General features: G+C 45.0%; 1 protein-coding gene across 3 annotated transcripts in view; it reads right to left on the bottom strand.

The window, feature by feature from the left end:
• The window catches only part of LOC118770393 (ankyrin repeat and BTB/POZ domain-containing protein BTBD11-A-like), a 178857-nt gene that overhangs the window by 117761 nt on the left and 42139 nt on the right, over positions 1 to 18957 (bottom strand). For 2 of the 3 annotated variants that reach the window (XM_036518038.1, XM_036518035.1), the window contains exon 2: positions 16462 to 16485. The exons of the other annotated variant lie outside the window; for it this stretch is intronic. In XM_036518038.1, the coding sequence (XP_036373931.1) occupies positions 16462 to 16485 (24 nt within the window). The remainder of the gene's footprint in view (positions 1 to 16461; positions 16486 to 18957) is intronic. 3 annotated transcript variants of the gene reach the window in all.

Raw genomic sequence — 18957 nt, 5'->3', positions numbered from 1 at the left:
CCTGCTAGACGCTGATGGTGTAGCAGGAACGCACAAGTACTGGAGCTTAGAGAACAGCAGGTCATGTGACAGCGGGAAAGGAAGAACAACAGCCCCTTTATCAGTATTTCGGCCATCACCATCAGCAGCTTTCATGGCAAAAATAACCGCTACTGGTCAAAGCGCTGGCGGACAAACTCAACTGGAATTTGATACAAGTGTGAGCTGAAAATCACAGACAAGCAAATTTTCCACAGCTGACCTTGTACCACCATTCCAAACAGATTTGAGGAGCAGTAACTTTATCAGAAACTTGTTCTCTGAGATCAGACATTACACCAGTCGTGTGCTTTGGCAACCCCGCTATGAAGCGCTTGATGTTGATGTTTCATTGGCACGTGCTGGCGTGTTCAAGGCCACAGACAGAACTGTGACTGGTTACCCACCTCTGTCAGTCCTGCTCAAGGCCACAGGGAGACATGGGATTGGCTGTCTGTCTCTCTCAGTCATGCTCATGCAGATGAGCCCTGAGTAGCAATAACATGGAAATGTGGATGGATTTATAATGGATATATCACTTCCATCCTAAGAAACTGTAACCCTAAGGGAGGCATTCTGCAGTCATAATGACACTGCACTACATTAAGCAGGTCCATGAAACAAGCTGGACGTTATGAATGACATGACAGTTACTCACACTAGTTGTTCATTCACTTGTTGTAGGCCTCCCTGCACACTAACTTATCCTAGTCAATAAAGCTGGCTGGCCTCACACACCCCATAATGGGAGGAGCGCCCAAATGCAGTCAATCACTGACTGGCATGAACCAATCAAAAGACATTACTCCCTCTGACAAAACAGTTTGATTGGTTCAAATCAGTGCATATTGCTCACTGACTGACTGAAATAGTTATACCAAACTTGGTCACACAGCCTCTGCCTCTACTACATTTACATTTATTCATTTGGCAGACACTTTTATGCAAAGTGACTTACAATTAGCATTAGGCTAACTGATCTTGGATCAGTTAAGATCAGTGGATCAGTGCAGTTTGGCAGGCCTCCTAGCTGTTGTTTTTGTGTTCTCCCCACCTGTCATTGTGGCCCATGTGCTTTTGTTTATTGTTTTTCCTTGTTCCAGCCCTGCCCCGCTCTCCGCCCTCTCTCTGCCCGCCTGATCACCTGATCGTCTCCACCTGCCTGCCTGCGCACCTGCTTCCCATCATCTCATCAGCCCAGCCATATATCTACCCTGCTTGTCTCTGTCTTGTTGCCAGTTCGTTGCAGTGTGTTCGTACCTGTCTCGGTCCCGCCGTGGTTTCTGCCCGATCCTGTTCCCCGAATCGACCCTGCCTGCGCTTCGACCTTGCTCCTGCCTGCTGCCCTGCCTTGTTCACCTGATCTTCCTGACTACCTGGTTTGACCCTGCCTGTTCCCATCTTTGATTCCTGCCTGCGTTCGGACTTCCCGCCTGGTCTCTACCCTGCCTGTTTTGTCATTATGATTCTGCCCTGCATTCTTAATAAAGCAGCTTGGAATTTGGGGCTCTTGTGGTCCGCGCCTGAGTCCTTGCCTGTGCCCTGACAATGGGCTACTGTGGATTTATTTACAATCAGCAGCTGACTGTTCCCAGGTACCTAGTCTTTGTTGGGTAATCCGTGGCATATGATGGAGAGTGAGACAGGGGAAGGGACGTTTCATCATCTCACCTGCAAGACTCACATGCACCATTCATCCAGATGGTTCTTTCCATCAGCCCAGAGTACAACTGCAAGAAAAGGCTTTTCCAAGCTCAAAGCCCACTGATCTGAGGACAGGAAGAGAAGTAGCACCATGTAGCCCCCTGCCACCCACTCCTCTGAGGACAGGCCCGTGAGAGAGGCAGAGTGAGGTATTATTCACAACCCCCTCCCAGGGGAACAGGCCCCGCTGAGCATGGCCAGGGGTAACCCAGCCCTTTGCTTCCTGGATATTGCTTCCTTCCATCGATCAGCTGTAAGCGAATCTCACACTGATGTGACCTGACAGCATATCTGATGACCCTGGTTTCTCCAGGCAGCACTTAGAAACAGCAGAAAGGCAAGGCCCCTGAGGCCAGAAGTTCAGTTCAGTTCTATTCAACTCAACAGAGATCACTGGCATAGCCAAAAATAAAGGCTGCCAAAGCAACACATTTATAAACAATACCATATACAATATAACAATAAATATCATATTTAAATAAAGTACATTGGCTGTAAACACCTTCTTATTTCACTATCTCAACATTCTCAAACTCACAGCTGGGCTGTTTAAAAAGCCCCTTATTAATGACAGCAGATCCAGTCATCCACTCATCCAACCAAGAGACAATTAATGGGGCTGTGAATCTCGGATGACTTCTCAGCATGGCCTACAACAATCAAGAACATTCCAGAAAGTGCCCACAGTGTGGCATTGGGCCAGTTTCCAGTTAAACATGTCATTTTAGATGCAGCAGAGGTGATGCCATTTGGTTGGGTGTTTTGTGAGACTCACCTGAAACAGTTTACAGTGTTTTGGGCTAAGGAATCATGAGAGGTCCCATGCAGTACAGGACTGTGCAAGATCTTTCAGAAGGATGGTGCTGGGTCTGTCATTTATCTCAAGGTGAACTGAGGATGAGATTCATGCAAGAATTCAGATTTTTCATCAGTTAAATATCAGGACTGTTCTTTCCAGCGTGATCTCCTTGGCAATAGGGTTCAGTTTTTCCAAAAATATAAAATCATTATGATTCAAAAATCAGTTTAGCTCGATTTAGACACAGAGCTCAAATTAAAATATCACAGAACCTTAGAAGTCCCTCAGCCAAGAACAAAATAATTCCCACAAAATACCATAAGACACTGCACCAAAGCCAATGTACCAATGAATCCATGATAGCTTCACACATAACTGTGACTGTACCCATAACCTGGAATGTGTTCGTCAGTTTCTTATCTACACTAAGAATAACTCACTATTTACACTCACGAATTGCAGCAGTCCACTATAAGCATGACTTTCCTGCTCCCCTGCTCTTTCTACATGGGGCTGAGGTGGATTTTTATGAGCCATGTGCTCAGGATTATGGTACACAGTAATTGCCTCTGAGCATGACTCTTGTCCCAGTGAGACTGCAATCTGGCAATACTATCTCTGAGCGCAGAGTCATTGCGCATAAGTAGGGTTGGCACCTTTGATTTGTGAAAAACCGGGACACCTGGACCAATATTTATTTATTTATTTATGTATTTTTATTTATTTATTTTATTTTATTTTTTTTGGGGGGGGGGGGGGGGGGGGGATTAAACCATATTTGCAAAAAATACTATGTTATCAGTTGTAGGACTCTCTATTGCCTCTTTTACCTACATTTGCCCTGACGCGGATGCACTCACTCTGGACTCCTTTGTCTGTTGCTGTTCCTTTCTACATTAAATACAGATTTTTTACTTTAACATGTAAACATATACTGTTTAATTATAATCGACTATAAAATCTAATCATATGTCCAAAGGCATACTCCCTTTAGCAATGAAAACATGATTAGATGTATTGTAATAAATTATAGACTATTTAACAATGAATTTGGGCAACCTAACACTGACATTTCTCACCTCTTTTTCGCACTTACTTTATTGCCACAATCCGTAGATAAGTAGCTGTGGCCGTGAAGCACTCTGTGGTATACACTGCTAAGCTCCGCTATCCTGTCTTCCTCTGGTGCACCTTTTTTTGTCATAAAAGTTGCAATGACTATATTTCTTGCGTTTGCTTAATACGAAACTCTGGTGCTTCTTTGTTTTTGCATGACTTTTCAGCGCTGTTTTTCCTTCATATTTAACTGAAATTTTAGCTGGACACAAAACACACATTCATAAAGGTTTTCTCTTTTCGCCCAGTCTGAGTTCTTTGACACTGGTGACTCATCCGATTTTGTTTTTTCATCCTCCTCATCCGTCTTTCCCTACCCCCCATTTCACAAAACTGACAAAAAAAATAGAAAGTTAAAAAAAAAAAAACTAACGTTACCTCTAGCTAGCAACTGAAATCACGGTGGGGTCATGGATGTGGATGCGCATGGCAGACCGACAGTTTCTAGGCAATAAGGTAAGCGTTCATATTTCTGCTACCAATCAAATAAAAGTATAGACATGACCAATCGTCGCTGTGTTTTACCCATTTTTTACCCATTTACGGACACAGGCTTGGATGTATAAACATAACCCGGAAGAAAACAGAATAGCAGTAGAAGGAAAGCAAATGAGGTTTTATTTGAAACTATGAAATTCTAAATTAGAAGTAAATTTTCCCAAAAAACCAGGACAATTCATGTCCCGGGAAAGTATATTAATTTTCCGGGACAGTCACTCAAAAAAGAGGACAATCTTGGGAAAACCGTGACAGGTGGCAACCCTACGCATAAATGAACTATGCTGACCTCCCCCACATCCTCCATCCCCTGCCACTACCAACCAGAATAGCTACTGAGTGGCTTATTTTTGGAGACTGGATTTAAAGCAAACACAGAATAAACAAATATTGATTTAAAGAGCACCAATGACCTGAGGCTAGGAGTAGGATTGGGTATCATTTGAATTTTATCGATTCCGATTCTGCTTATCGATTACGATTCTTATCGATTCCCCATTTCGATTCCAAAATGGTAAAAAAGAGGTCAAATGTTTAGATAACAAAAATATCTTTATTCTTTTAAGCGTTAACTGAACATTCACAAAGTAAATAGTATTTATTGTTTGCTAGTATTTACTAATTACATATGATAAAAACGTATGATCCACAGACGTGCATTAAAAAAAATCTTAAATAATAGACAAAGATCAATCTAGTGTAGTTAAACTAGTTGTTTTGGAGAGACTATTTTAGTGTTCTGGTGACAAACACATGCATCTTTACTTGTCCTATATTTTACTAGTCAAGTACATCACACACTATCCCCACTATCAACAAATAAACACCTCGTCCAGAGGTCATTTTAACCTTCAAAACAAGCAAATGTAAAAAAATTATATCTAAGGTTGGGTATGGTTTGGATTTTATCGATTCTGATTACGATTCTGCTTATTCTTGCTTATTGCAACACTGTACAGTCTTTCAGATCGACGCCATGCTGCCTTTGATGTGCAACCTGACTTGCTAATTAGCTTCCCACATGCATTGCACTTTGCCTTGTCATTGTTTTCTTTTCTAAAGTGAAGCCACACTTTTGATCATTTAACTCAGTCCATCTTTCACACTGTTGTGTCAGTGCTCCCGCCCCCTAGCCCTTGTGTTTTGGTTTTTTTTCTTTTTTTTCCATGTGCTTTTGTTTTTCCCCTTGTGTTTCAGCCCTGCCCTGCTCTCCCCCCTGTCTCCGCCTGATTACCTGCACACCTGCATCTCATCCCCTCATCAGACTGTCCCTATATATACCCTGTTTGTTGTGTAGTTGTTGCTAGTTCGTAGCAGTAGTTTCCCACTGTTTCGTCCCCGCCGTTTTTCGTCTTTTGCTGTTTGCCGATTTCGACCTGCCTGTTTTTTGATCCGTTTTTGCCTGCCACTTTGTTTTGTTCGCCCGATTGTGCCTGCCCGTTGACCGACCCTGCTTGTTCCGACTTTCCCGTATCTGGATTTTCCCTTGGACTGCCTCTCTGGTTTTGACCCTGCCTGTGAACTGGTGTTTCGATCTGCCGTGTGATTTCGTTAATCTGCCCGGAAACCTACGCTCTTTTGGGTCTGCGATTGAGTCCTAGCCTGTGCTCCCTGACATTACGAACTAGCCACCATGGACCCAGCAGACCTACCTCATCTGAAGGCTGCGCTGGAGCTACAAGGTGCGTTGTTGGGGAGACATCAGAATCAGCTGGACGCCATCGGTCGATCCCTGGAGAGCTTCGCGACCAGCCTAGCTGGTGTTACTGTTCAGCTGCAGCAGCTGCAGCTCAACCTGGACAGCCGCTCCTCTTCCCCTCCGTCCGCAGCAGCCTCCCCGCCTGTCCCGCCCGCGCCCCCGAGCCGGGAGCCCCGATTGCCACCTCCGGAGTCGTACGCAGGAGATCCGGGAACCTGCCAGTCGTTTCTGTCCCAGTGCTCCTTGATCTTCGAGCTCCAGCCCTCCACGTTCCCTACAGACCAAGCCAAGATCGCGTACGTCATCACCTTGTTGACAGGCCGAGCCAGGGAGTGGGGCACTGCGGTCTGGGATGCCGATGCCCCCTTCTGCCACGTCTACGCCGCCTTTGCCGAGCAGATGAAAAAGGTGTTCGACCGCTCCAGGCACGGGCGCGAGGCCGCCAGGGAGATGCTGCTGATCCGCCAGGGGCGCCGGTCAGTGTCGGATTACGCCATCGATTTCCACACCCTGGCTGCCACCAGCAGTTGGAACACCGAGGCACAGTATGACACCCTCCTCCACGGCCTTGCAGAACCCATCAAGGATGAGCTGGCCACCCGGGAGCTACCCCCCAGCTTCGACGCTCTGGTGGAACTGGCCATCCGTGTGGACCAGCGCCTGACGCAGCGATGAAAAGAGAGAGCTGCCGGTGGACTGCCTGGTCCCTCTCGAGCCCTTCCGTTAGCGCCCGCAGCACCGAGCCCCGCACCTCCGCTTCCTGCCTCCCCGGAGCCGATGCAGGTTGACTGCACTCGCCTGTCCCCCGCTGAACGTCAGAGGAGAATCAGCACCAGGTCGTGCCTGTACTGCGGGCAGCCTGGTCACTTTGTGGCGACCTGTCCAGGCGAGGGGATTACAGGTGAGCGTTACCCCTATCTGCCAGTCCCCTGAAATCCGCCCCCTGTTCTCTGCCTCCCTGCTCGTCGGGGATCAGCCTCATGCGGTCTCTGTCCTGATAGATTCAGGGGCCGACGGGAGCTTTATTGACGCCGACCTGGTGACCCGCCTGCGTCTCCCCTGCATCCCGCTGCATTCGCCTCTGGAGGCCCACGCCATCACCGGAGCCCCGCTGGTTCGCATCACCCACGCCACTCCCCCGGTGAATTTCCTCATTTCCGGCAACCACCGCGAGGCGATTGTGCTGCACATCATCGACACCCCTCAAGCTCCCGTGGTTCTGGGTTACCCATGGCTGGCCCAGCACAACCCCCACATCGACTGGGAAGGAAACAAGATCCTGGGCTGGAGTCGATTCTGTCACTCCAACTGCCTTCGCAACGCTCTGGTCCCCATATCTCCGGTTTCCCCAGCTCCTGAGGAGTTCCCGGACCTGTCGGCTGTGCTGCCGGAATACGTGGATCTCAAACCTGTCTTCAGCAAGTCCCGCACTACCTCGCTGCCCCCACATCGTCCCTACGACTGCGCCATCAACCTCCTGCCTGGTTCCTCACCTCCTAGGGGGCGCCTGTATTCCCTGTCTGCACCGGAGACCGAGGCAATGAACAAGTACATCCGGGAATCCCTCGCCGCCGGCATTATTCGTCCGTCCTCCTCACCCGCCGGGGCCGGGTTTTTCTTTGTGGGCAAGAAAGACGGCTCCCTCCGTCCCTGCATTGATTATCGGGGCCTCAACGCCATCACGGAGAGGAACCACTATCCCCTGCCACTTCTGTCTTCTGCCTTTGAGTCGTTGCAGGGGGCCACCGTTTTCACTAAACTGGATCTTCGCAGCGCCTACCATCTGGTTAGGATCCGAGAGGGGGATGAGTGGAAGACAGCCTTCAACACTCCATCCAGGCACTATGAATATCTCGTCATGCCATTCGGTTTAACTAATGCCCCTGCCGTGTTCCAGTCCCTGGTTAACGACGTCCTTTGCGACATGCTTAATAGGTTCGTGTTCGTTTACCTGGACGACATCCTCGTTTTTTCCCGCTCCCTGTCAGAACATGTCCAACATGTCCGTCGTGTTCTCCAGCGCCTGCTGGAGAACCACCTGTACGTCAAGGCGGAGAGGTGCGAATTCCACCGTAGCACTCTCCTTCCTGGGTTTCATCGTCACGGCAGGGAGCATGCAGATGGACCAGCAGAAGGTCCAGGCGGTGGAGGAATGGCCACATCCCGCCTCCCGTCAGGAGCTGCAACGTTTTCTGGGATTCGCAAACTTTTATCGACGTTTTATTCGTGACTACAGCACGGTGGCAGCTCCCCTCACGGCTCTAACTTCCGTCCCCGGAAGCTGAAGGGGCGTTCCGCAACCTGAAGTCCCGTTTTACCTTGGCGCCCATTCTGACTCAGCCAGACCCTGCCCGGCAGTTTGTGGTGGAGGTGGACGCTTGGGATGTGGGAGTGGGAGCCGTCTTGTCGCAACGCTCATCAGCTGACAACAAGCTCCACCCCTGCGCCTACTTCTCCCACCGCCTTTCGCCCACGGAGCGAAACTAAGACATCGGCGACCGGGAGTTGTTGGCCATCAAGCTGGCGCTGGAGGAGTGGAGGCACTGGCTGGAGGGGGCAAGTCTGCCGTTCCTGGTGTGGACGGATCACAAAAATCTGATCGACGGAGCGGAGGCGTACACCGTGCGTCGTCTGCTTAAGGTTCGGCGCCGGGGACATGGATTCCAATACCTGGTGGACTGGGAGGGCTACGGCCCCGAAGAGAGATGTTGGGTCCCCGCCAGGGACATCCTGGACCCTGCCCTCATCCGGGACTTCCACCGCCGGCACCCTGGTTCACCCAATGTTATGCCTGGTGGCGTTCGTGGGGGGGGGGGGTACTGTCAGTGCTCCCACCCCCTAGCCCTTGTGTTTTGGTTTTTTTCTTTTTTTCCATGTGCTTTTGTTTTTCCCCTTGTGTTTCAGCCCTGCCCTGCTCTCCGCCCTGTCTCCGCCTGATTACCTGCACACCTGCATCTCATGCTCTCATCAGACTGTCCCTATATATACCCTGTTTGTTGTGTAGTTGTTGCTAGTTCGTAGCAGTAGTTTCCCACTGTTTCGTCCCCGCCGTTTTTCGTCTTTTGCTGTTTGCCGATTTCGACCTGCCTGTTTTTTGATCCGTTTTTGCCTGCCGCTTTGTTTTGTTCGCCCGATTGTGCCTGCCCGTTGACCGACCCTGCCTGTTCCGACTTTCCCGTATCTGGATTTTCCCTTGAACTGCCTCTCTGGTTTTGACCCTGCCTGTGAACTGGTGTTTCGATCTGCCGTGTGATTTCGTTAATCTGCCCGGAAACCTACGCTCTTTTGGGTCTGAGATTGAGTCCTAGCCTGTGCTCCCTGACACTGTTGTCACGTGAGCCATGCATGCTAGTTCATATTTAATCGTTTCGCACATAACTTATTTTTATGCTATATAGCGTGCGTGCTATGGTACATGGTTTGTTATATTTTCATCAGCGTTATTAAGCTTCTCTTAGTTTTCAGAATTTGCTATATTTTTAACATTAAATCGCTGTTTCCTCAAAGCTAAAATTAGCTAGAATTTTTCCAATCTAGTGTTCTAATCGCACCGGTTTTAGCATACATGCTAAATGGCTAATCACACTAGTGTGACCGTATGCGCAAAAGGGCTAAACAAATGAACATGCTGTTGTGTTGATGCGTGACGTAGTCACGTAGACAAGTCCTTGCAGATATGTAGCCTTTGTTTGCAATAATCAAGGGTTATCACGTTCAGGAACCGATAAGCAGAACCAAAATTCAATTTTTGGACAGGTACCCAGTACCTGGAATTTTGGATTTGGCTCTAATTTTGAACCGAGTTCCCAACCCTAGCTGGGAGGTAATGGAGTGAGTGGGGGGTTACATACTGTATTCTTCATGCTGCTCAACTGTAATGATTTTTCTAGGCCTGGGCCCCCGACACTCACCTGGTGAACTAAGTCGCTGCTTAGATAATGCATGCGCTCCTTTCTTTAAATACGTTATTCCATAACAAGCGCGCTTAGGTTTTAGAAAAGTAATTCATAAATGTGTTCATAATACGAGCAAACCAGGTAATGCATGCACTTCTTTCTTCGAATACATTCTTACATAACAAGCGCGCTTCGGTTTTACAAAAAGCATTCATGAATGTTATTCACAATACCAGCAAAGCAGGAAACACCCTCTTATATTCAACTACAATTATGAAACATTTTCATTGCAGTGAATAACGTAAGAAACTTTGGAAACATAACATCTTGCATAGCGTATTTAATTCAACCTGCAATAATAAAACATTACACCACCAGTATTGAAAAGAACAATGTACAACGTTATTTCATATTGACAGTCAAAATAAGATTCGTTCAAACACGGAAACAAGTGCGCTTTGGTTTTTACAAAACTAATTCATCAATGTATTCACAATTCTTCCAAAGCAGCAAACACCCTTTGACATTAAACTACATTCTGAAACCTTTTCACTGCAGTGAATAATGAAAGAAACTTTGGAAACATAACATCTTCTAAGCTTATCACTTAGAAAAAAACCCTAAAAAAAAGGGTTTTTGTAAATATTGGGGTTGGGGGGGCCTTCACCCCCCCCCCCCCCCCCAAAAAAAAAAAAAAGTTTCCATGCACAAGTTTATGTAATAACACACATGCATACCAAATTTGGTGTAAATCGGACTTTTATTTCTATACATCTGGCCTGCCAGAAAAAAAAAAACTTAAAAAAACTAGAGGTCGCAAGCCACCCCAAATGCTTCCAAGCCCCAAAGCTGTAAAAAGACCGGCTAAGCCGGTGATATTACGAATGTATTGCGGAGAAGAATGTAATCGTTTCCAAAGAGAAACATTAACTTAGCTAACTTGCTAGATGCGCACGTAAAATATAATGGGAGATTTTTTAGGGTTATTATGCTACGAATCTCAAGTTCGGTCTTCAATTGGGGTAAGTACTTAGGTTAACGTCAATGTACTTTACAAACGATTACATTCCTCTCCTTAATACACACTGCAAGTCTTTGAATCGACGCGTAGCCAGTCATTGCGCTACCTTGTAACTAACTAATGTGTAAACGATTAGCCTACATTCTTCTTATTACTGTTATCTTGATAGAAAGGTGAAATGAACTATTACTGTATTACCATTCTTCTAACAAATATTAGTACACGCTAGCTAACTACTTAGAAACGATTACATTCTTCTCAATATGCAATTCATTTCAATTCGTTGCAATTCAACTAAGCCAGCTAACATATTGTGGCATGCTAGCATCATAGGACGTTGAATATGTTGTCATCCTTGTGTCTATAATCATCTCATTATTGTATTAACATTCTGCGCGCATCTAGCAAGCTAGCGAAGTTAATGTTTCTGCACTTTACGAACGATTACATTGTTCTTTTCAGTACTCGTCGTGTATCGTTTTAATGTCCCCGCCTAGCGAATGGTGTTTTAGCCCCCTTGCTACCTAGCTAGATTTGTAAATCCAAAATGTGCTTGTTTACGTGTTTGAACGAATGTTATTATGACTGTCAATATGAAATAACGTTGTATCTGTAAATGCCAACGTAGTTGACTGACAAGCTAGATTCCGTTCAACACTGAAAGTAAATACGCTTAACTCAGCTGCAGCTGATCTTGTGTTAAACTCTGTTTATCGTTGGAAAAAGCGATACTTATTCACTGCCATGAAAATGTTTCATAACGTAGTTTAATATAAGAGGGTGTTTGCTGCGTTGCTAGTATTTTGAATACATTGATGAATTAGTTTTGTAAGCGGGCTTATTTATGTGTTTTACGCCCCTGATTCTGGACATAACAAGGACACACAAAGTCAGTCTATAAATGTGCATTTCACTGAAGGTTGCAGTGCCCACTCTCATGCTGTCCAATCAGATCGTGCAGCATATGTGACTGTGAGCCCAATGACATAGTCTGGATCTTTCTGAGCCATGCAGCCTGTCACCAGTAAAATACTTTCTGCTGGTGTAGCCAGCCACCAGTCTCACAGCATCTGCCAGTATAGTAAACCACCAGTAAAATAGCTGCTGCTGGTGTAGCCAGCCCCCCATAAAATAGCTTCTGTTGATGTAGCCAGCCAACAGTGAAATAGCTTCTGCTGGTGTAGCCAGGGACCTGCAGGTAGTGTCCACTCTATTGCAGTGGTGCAGGTTATGGTTATGGTGATTTGATCGGTGAAATGACTCTACCTTTACTTTTGTAAAAAAAAAATAAAAAAATTAATGAGATTAACTTCATCATTAGCCAAGGTAGCACATAATATCAAGTTGCCCTTTACCAGCGTAACCATATAAGTAGCGGTGTTATTTTAGGAGCTAGTTGGCAACAATACATTGTTACAATGCAGCAACACCATACTAAAAGTAGGACAGATCTGTGTGGTTTGTCATCTTATTAGAATAACCCTTTCTCTAATTTTGACCAACATTACAGCTAAGTCAAACCCATAACCGCATCATAACCCTAAATCTAATTACAAATCAACCCTAATCCTTTATGTAATCTTGTTACGACCATGGTCGTTACTGTTTGTGTTTGTGTGTGTTCGTTTTCCCCGATATATGTGTTTTGCTCCGGCTGCGTGCGTGCGTCGTTTTACGTTTTCCCCAGGTCCGTCTCATCCCTTCCCCGAGGTGTGTCCTTCGCTGGGTGTCTCCTCCCCTCGCCCGTGATTGGAGCCTTCCCTCATTTCCTGGCCGGCCCGCTCCCTTCAAAGAGGCTCAGTCCGCGCAAGGGAAGAGACCACTTGTTTCTGTATTTTGTTATTATTGATTGTACATCGTTGTGCGTATGTTTAGGTTCTCGTCCTTATGTTTCTGTGAGTATTGTTTTTTTGGTCTTCGTAACACTGTGGTTGGGTGTGGGAAGTAGGGAGTCGATGCCATTTTCTTTTCCATCTCTTTTTCACGTGGTTTCGTTAGGAAGGGAGATAGGGAAGTTTTACTGTATCTTTTGTTTTGAGATTTATTTTGTTAGGTCAGTTAGTTTCCCTCTCTCGTTAGTTAGCTTGTGTTTTGTTTGTTATTTTGGCTTGTCGACTCCTGAGTTTGTTTCCCGGTTACCCACTTGATTTATGTTATATGTTTTATTTGTCTTTAAATGTTAAGTGTAATAAACTCTGTTACACTTTCCCCAGTGTTCGCGAGCGTGGTCTCCCCTCTTTTCCCCTGTTACGGTCTGACCCTAGACCGGGCCGTAACAAATCTCTACCTGTATAACAATGTCAAACTCCCACGACATGAGATAAGCCACTGTGCATAAGGTCTTGATGATTGAGGAATCGTGGAAATGGCTGAACTCTTCGCCCTATAGCAAGAAGAACATACAGACCCCCAGGATAAAGAGGGGGCGGCAGTATAAATGTGTGTTAATTTACATGTGAATGTTCACCACCTTTTGCCTTCAAAAACATATGACATCTAATCATTTAGATCTACTGCACTGCAGTATGTTTGTAGTTTCTTGTCCAAGCTTACCATTTTGCATTAGCAATAAATCATTGAGTTTGGAAGTCACTGAATTTAACAACTGACGTTAAGCTCCTCTTGATTTCTTGCTCAAAATTGAGGACAAACCAAAACAAAGCAAGACTAATCTCCAGACTGGATGGTCTGCATTTCAAACATATTTAAAATGCATTCAAAATGCTTCACAATAAAAGAACACTTTACCAAATGACTCCTAAAAACATGCAGAGGAATTGCACAATAAAGCAAAAATCAGTATTTGCAAAACAGGAATAAATTAGTGACATTACATTTAAAAACAACATATAATTACCCTTGCAATTTAAGAATAATTTGATGAATCAGGAGATAATTGCCATTTTATACTGCATACTATCCAACTACAAATATTACAGACATGTTTACATCCTAATAGTGTAACACACATGACATATGTATGTGTGACCTTCTTTGACTAGTGATACACAATGGACACAGTCTAAATGATTCGCTCCTTGATGATTCATGAGTACTTACATTTACATTTATTCATTTAGCAGACGCTTTTATCCAAAGCAACTTACATAGGTTACAGTTCCTTATAATGTTATCCATTTATACAGCTGGATATTTACTGAGGCAATTGTGGGTTAAGTACCTTGCCCAAGGGTACAGCAACAGTGTCCCAGCGGGGACTGAACTTGCAACCTTTCAGTTACGTGTTCTGCCCCTTAACCACTATGCTACACTGCCGCCCAACCAAGCTGAGCCCAGTAGTTTAAGTAGTGAGACAGGTACAAGTGGGTGATTTTCTTATTGGCTTTGTTTTACATTGTTCATTTGCCTAGCAACCAGCCTTACCCAAAATGACTGATAATGACTCTCTACATTCCCCATCCAGCCAATCTTCTGGCAGACTGGGATACAGCTGTAACCTTTGAAGGATAGTACATGGTGCTCAAAAGCACTAAAACCCTGACCCTCTGGCCCCCAGCCAGAGGCAAGCCCTTTCACAACATGGGAAAAATTTTTGCCAGCAGTAGAGGATGATTACCTGCTGTTACCTAATTAATGTTGCATGTGTTTGTTTTAAGAGACTTGGAGGTTTATTGCTTCATGCTTCCAATGTAGATAAAAGGAAATAGAGGAGGTGTCTTGTTTTTCTCATGCAATGTTGCTCTGGGGGGATGGAGGTAATATACCATACTCCATGTGTTTGTGCTAGTTGCAGAGTGCAAAAACAGAATGATTTTTTCATGTCTACGCCCAAAGCCTGATGTAGCAAAACTAACCGAACCATTTTCTCTCAGGCCATGCTGGTTTGCTCCTGCTGCATGCTGGGAGATTCACTTTTCAGGAAAGGAAATGCCTTTTCAGGAATTGGACAGAAATGAATATTATTTACATCCATTTATATCCCCACCCGGGCCCCATTCCAGCCACAGCTCAGAGTGACTTCTGTTTCAGCGGTTAGATGCTTGTCAGCCCGGCCGCCTACACAATCATATCCCATCAGCCTCACTGCTGCACAGCCTCATTTGCCCTGAGAACCCGAATCCGCACCAGCCCCTGTGATTCCATGCTCCACCAGATCAGGTCTGATGTGCATGTTGCCACAACCAATTCGGCAGTGAGAGATGTCATTTACTACAACCTGTGGACACAGTATCAGCAGAGTGAAAGTAAAATGTTAAATCACATGCCGGTATGCCACAGACGCCAAACTTTCCACTCGTGTAGCCCTTTTCTGGGCTTTTTTCAGCTTGAATGGGGGCCAAGCAAGGGAGGATTTGTTGTCATTTGGCTCCAAACAGCACTGAAAAGTCAAGGTAAAAAAAAAACCCTGCATCCTAAAGATGTCCTTTGTGCAATCAAGAATCTGTGTCCTCTTTTGCTGCCTTGTTCCCATACCAAAGACACGAAGGGAGGTGTGTCACCCTGGCCTCATCTGCCAACTGTGGGCCTGTTCCTGCTCCACTTCGCAATCACACACCTTCCTCTTCAGCACCTGGGTACAGCCTGGCCCTACACTCACCTCGCCACAGGCATGGGGACTCCTAGGACATGGGGACGCTGGGACTGCTGTTTATTTCCTGCCTGTGCTCATCTGCATTTGGTGTGTTTAAGGATCCTTTATCTGAGGCATTCTCTCTTCATGGAACAAGCAGGGAAACTGTGAAAAAAGCTCTGTATGCTTATGATTGTCAGTGTGTGTTTAGATATATCATTGTTTATGTATGTATGATGCTTTGTTGCCAATAAAGCAATTTAAACTGAATTGAGCTGTGCTTGTCTTGTATGTTTCCACAGTCTGTGTTAAGTATATGCATATTTCCACAGCCTGTGTTTTGTGTATATGCGTGTTTCCACTGTTATGTGTCTTTTAACAGTTTGTATTTGGTACATGTGTGTTTTACCTGTCTGCATTCAGTGTGAGTGTGTTTTAGCAGTCTGTGTTTGCCATGGGTGTGTTTCCACAGTCCTGCCACATGGCTCTAATGAGGTCCATCACATGGCCCACCCACTGTCTGTGTGTCCAAAGGCCCCTGTCACTTTCAGCTCTGCTCAGCAAAGCCCCCTCTCTACTTACTGAGATCCCACTGCTGATCCCTCCACATCACTACCACTGCCAGCCAATCAAAGCTGCTCTTCCATCCTCTCACACTCACCTCTGTTTGGCCACATGCATAGCATGCCTTGGCTAGGGTCCATGATGCTGCCATTTACCCTGCAAGATGTCTCTCCTGCTAGCTTCTCATTCACTCTACTCTGCTCTACCTACACTTCTCAGCACTGCTCCACCCAAGCTCCACCCACACTCCCCAGCACACCTCCACCCAAACTCCACCCACACTCCCCAGCACACCTCCACACAAGCTCCGCCTGCACTCCGTGAACACCTCTACTAGGAACCAGGGAATATTTTCCTTCACTTACTACTTCTGATAGACACCTCCATTAGGTCTTAGAAGATTATGCATTCAAGAGGGAACAATACAAAAGCCAAAATACTAGGCATGAGACAAAATATTATAATATCAAATTTAACAAAATCAGAAAATGAGAAAATGTTCCATGGCCCGGAGAAGATACCACAAAATAAAAATATCACGTAACCTACATTAAAACTGGCTTGAATGTAATATTTGTCCAAAAATACCATGCGAGTGGAATTTTCTTTACTCACTCTGTCCACTGGTCCTCAGCAGTGCTATGAAACAAAGAATAAAATGGTTAGTTCTGATCCATTGTTCATATTGGTCACACCACGTTCCATTGCGGGTAAATGGAATTTTCAAATTTTAATATAATTGCGCACTGACAAACATGAATATTGTAATTGATTTATTTCGAATCAGTAATATAAACATATGTTTGTGGCCATTAGTGCCAGTGCTATCAAATATGAGTCTTTGAATATTCTATCAGATATGAAATCCCAATTTTGAATAAAATAACTTCAAACAATGAAAAATACAGTATGAAAAAAAATTTATAAAATCATTTCTTAAAAATGCTAAATATTGGTATTTTATTGCATTGTATGGTCATTTCTTATTAGAACAAATTAAAATTCATATACAGTCATGATTCGCCTCCACACGAAGCCTGAAAGTGATATATTAATGTTGAAAACATGAACGTTCCTTAGGCTTACACTGCTCTTGAAAGAGAACAATGTTTTATTTCTGTTAAAAATGCCCTTTTATGTATCTTTCCACATTCACCTCAGTGCTTTTTATCCTTGATACATACATTAGAAATGTTGTTTTCTCCATTTTGAAATTATCTACAGAAGTCCTGATTCCCATCTTATGTCCACTGTGTTACAAGGCTTATGTGCATGTGTCCATGGCGACCATTTTGACTGCTTACAGGAGGTAAGAAATTACTACGATCCAGGCATCAATTAATTGCAACCAGGTCTTAATCTAGGCCTGGGAAGTTACTTATAATTTCACACTGAAAAACCATCAGCAGTTGAATTGCGGTTCACAGTATAACTGAGAGCAACTTATTTCAAGACTGGTTGCTAATCTAAATTTAACTGTAAAACCAGCAGGACTTGCGCAAGGAAGTGACCCAGAGATTCCCAGTTAGTGAAACTGTAATGCAATAGAGGTGAGCCACTGGCAACTTAACCATCCTAACATTTCACACTGTTTAACAAACAAAAGTAAGTATATGAAAGTTGAATGTGCATGACTTCAAAAAACAGCTCCAGAAATAGACATCCCAAATCCCTCCAAATCACAATCCCAAGATCTTGATGTAAACAGTACCCCCAACCTTGATCTAATGACAGGGTCACAACTCCACATCCTTTTTATAAAGCATTGTATTAAAGCTATCTCTCCCTTTAGCTATACTCCCTTTCATGTGTCCCTGCTACATCACTCTCTTTCAACAGCCAGGTTCCCACAATCCACCCTCATTGCAGATGAGTCACACTCATTCTGTTGTGCTGCTGAGAGGCCCAGATATTGCGTGTGCTGCTGCTGGAGCCAGCACTTCCCACTACAGTAATGACACACAGCATCTTAACTTGGTGCATTCTTTATGCCCCTGCACAGCTATCAACAGAGAATATCTCATATTTACATCTTTTTCTTCACAAGCCAGTGTCTTCTAGCCTGTTAAATGTGACCAGGATAATGTTAACAATGGAGATGAAAAATCTCAGGTTCACCAAAGGTTGGAAAAGAATCTCTTTGAAAAGGTAGCAAAACAACAACAAGCTTTGGGGCTGTAAAAGTTGGTTAGTAAAGGCTGTTTTTCTAGTTTGCTAGCATTTCACTGTCACACATTGCAGCTGCACTCTAAACTGACAAAACTGTCTGGATGTAAATTTAAAGCATAAGTTAATTTCGATGACCTTGCAATAATGCTTGCCTTGTTAGAAAATGTTCTGGGGGCTGTTTTACTGGCTCACTCATCCTCAGTAGATGTTTCACCGGCTCACTCATCCTCAGTAGATGTTTCACCGGCTCACTCATCCTCAGTAGATGTTTCACCAGCTCACTCATCCTCAGTGGATGTTTCACCGGCTCACTCATCCTCAGTGGATGTTTCACCGTGTCACTCATCCTCAGTGGATGTCTCACTGGATCACTTATCGTTAATGGCCATTTCATTGGCTCTCTCATCCACAGGGGCTACTTCATTGGCTTCCTAATCCCCTGGGCTCATTTCATTGACTGGCTTTTCCTCTGGGGCTGTTTCATGGGTGGCCTTATCCTCAGGGGTGTCACATTGTTCTGACAGCCTAATATCCTGTCTCCCTGCTGGTCCCCCTGCCACACTGCTTATCAGACACAGGTCTGCGTCGTCATTTTGGCAGCTCTGCTTCTGTGCTTCCTCTGGCCCACTTTCCCGCGTGAAAGCAAACAGGCTAAATAAGAGTGCATATGCCCTAGACCTCACCACTGAACAGAGAGAAACCAGCACTTCTACAGTTGTAGACTGGATATATGCGTGCCCAAAAGCAGAATTTCAGAGTACCCACTCTGCAGGCAAATGCTACACACTATGCAGTATGGCCCAGTGTTTCTCAATCACACTCCTGGAGCCCCCCTGTCCTGCATATCTTCTATCTAGCCTTGCTCCAAACACACCTGATTGTGTGATTAACATGCTCTTAATTAAATCAGGTGCGCTCAGCTAATCAAAAGTGCCACTGATG

The sequence above is a fragment of the Megalops cyprinoides genome, chromosome 23, assembly GCF_013368585.1.
Source record: "Megalops cyprinoides isolate fMegCyp1 chromosome 23, fMegCyp1.pri, whole genome shotgun sequence".
Taxonomy (NCBI): Eukaryota; Metazoa; Chordata; class Actinopteri; order Elopiformes; family Megalopidae; genus Megalops; species Megalops cyprinoides.
This window is presented reverse-complemented; position numbering and strand designations above follow the sequence as displayed.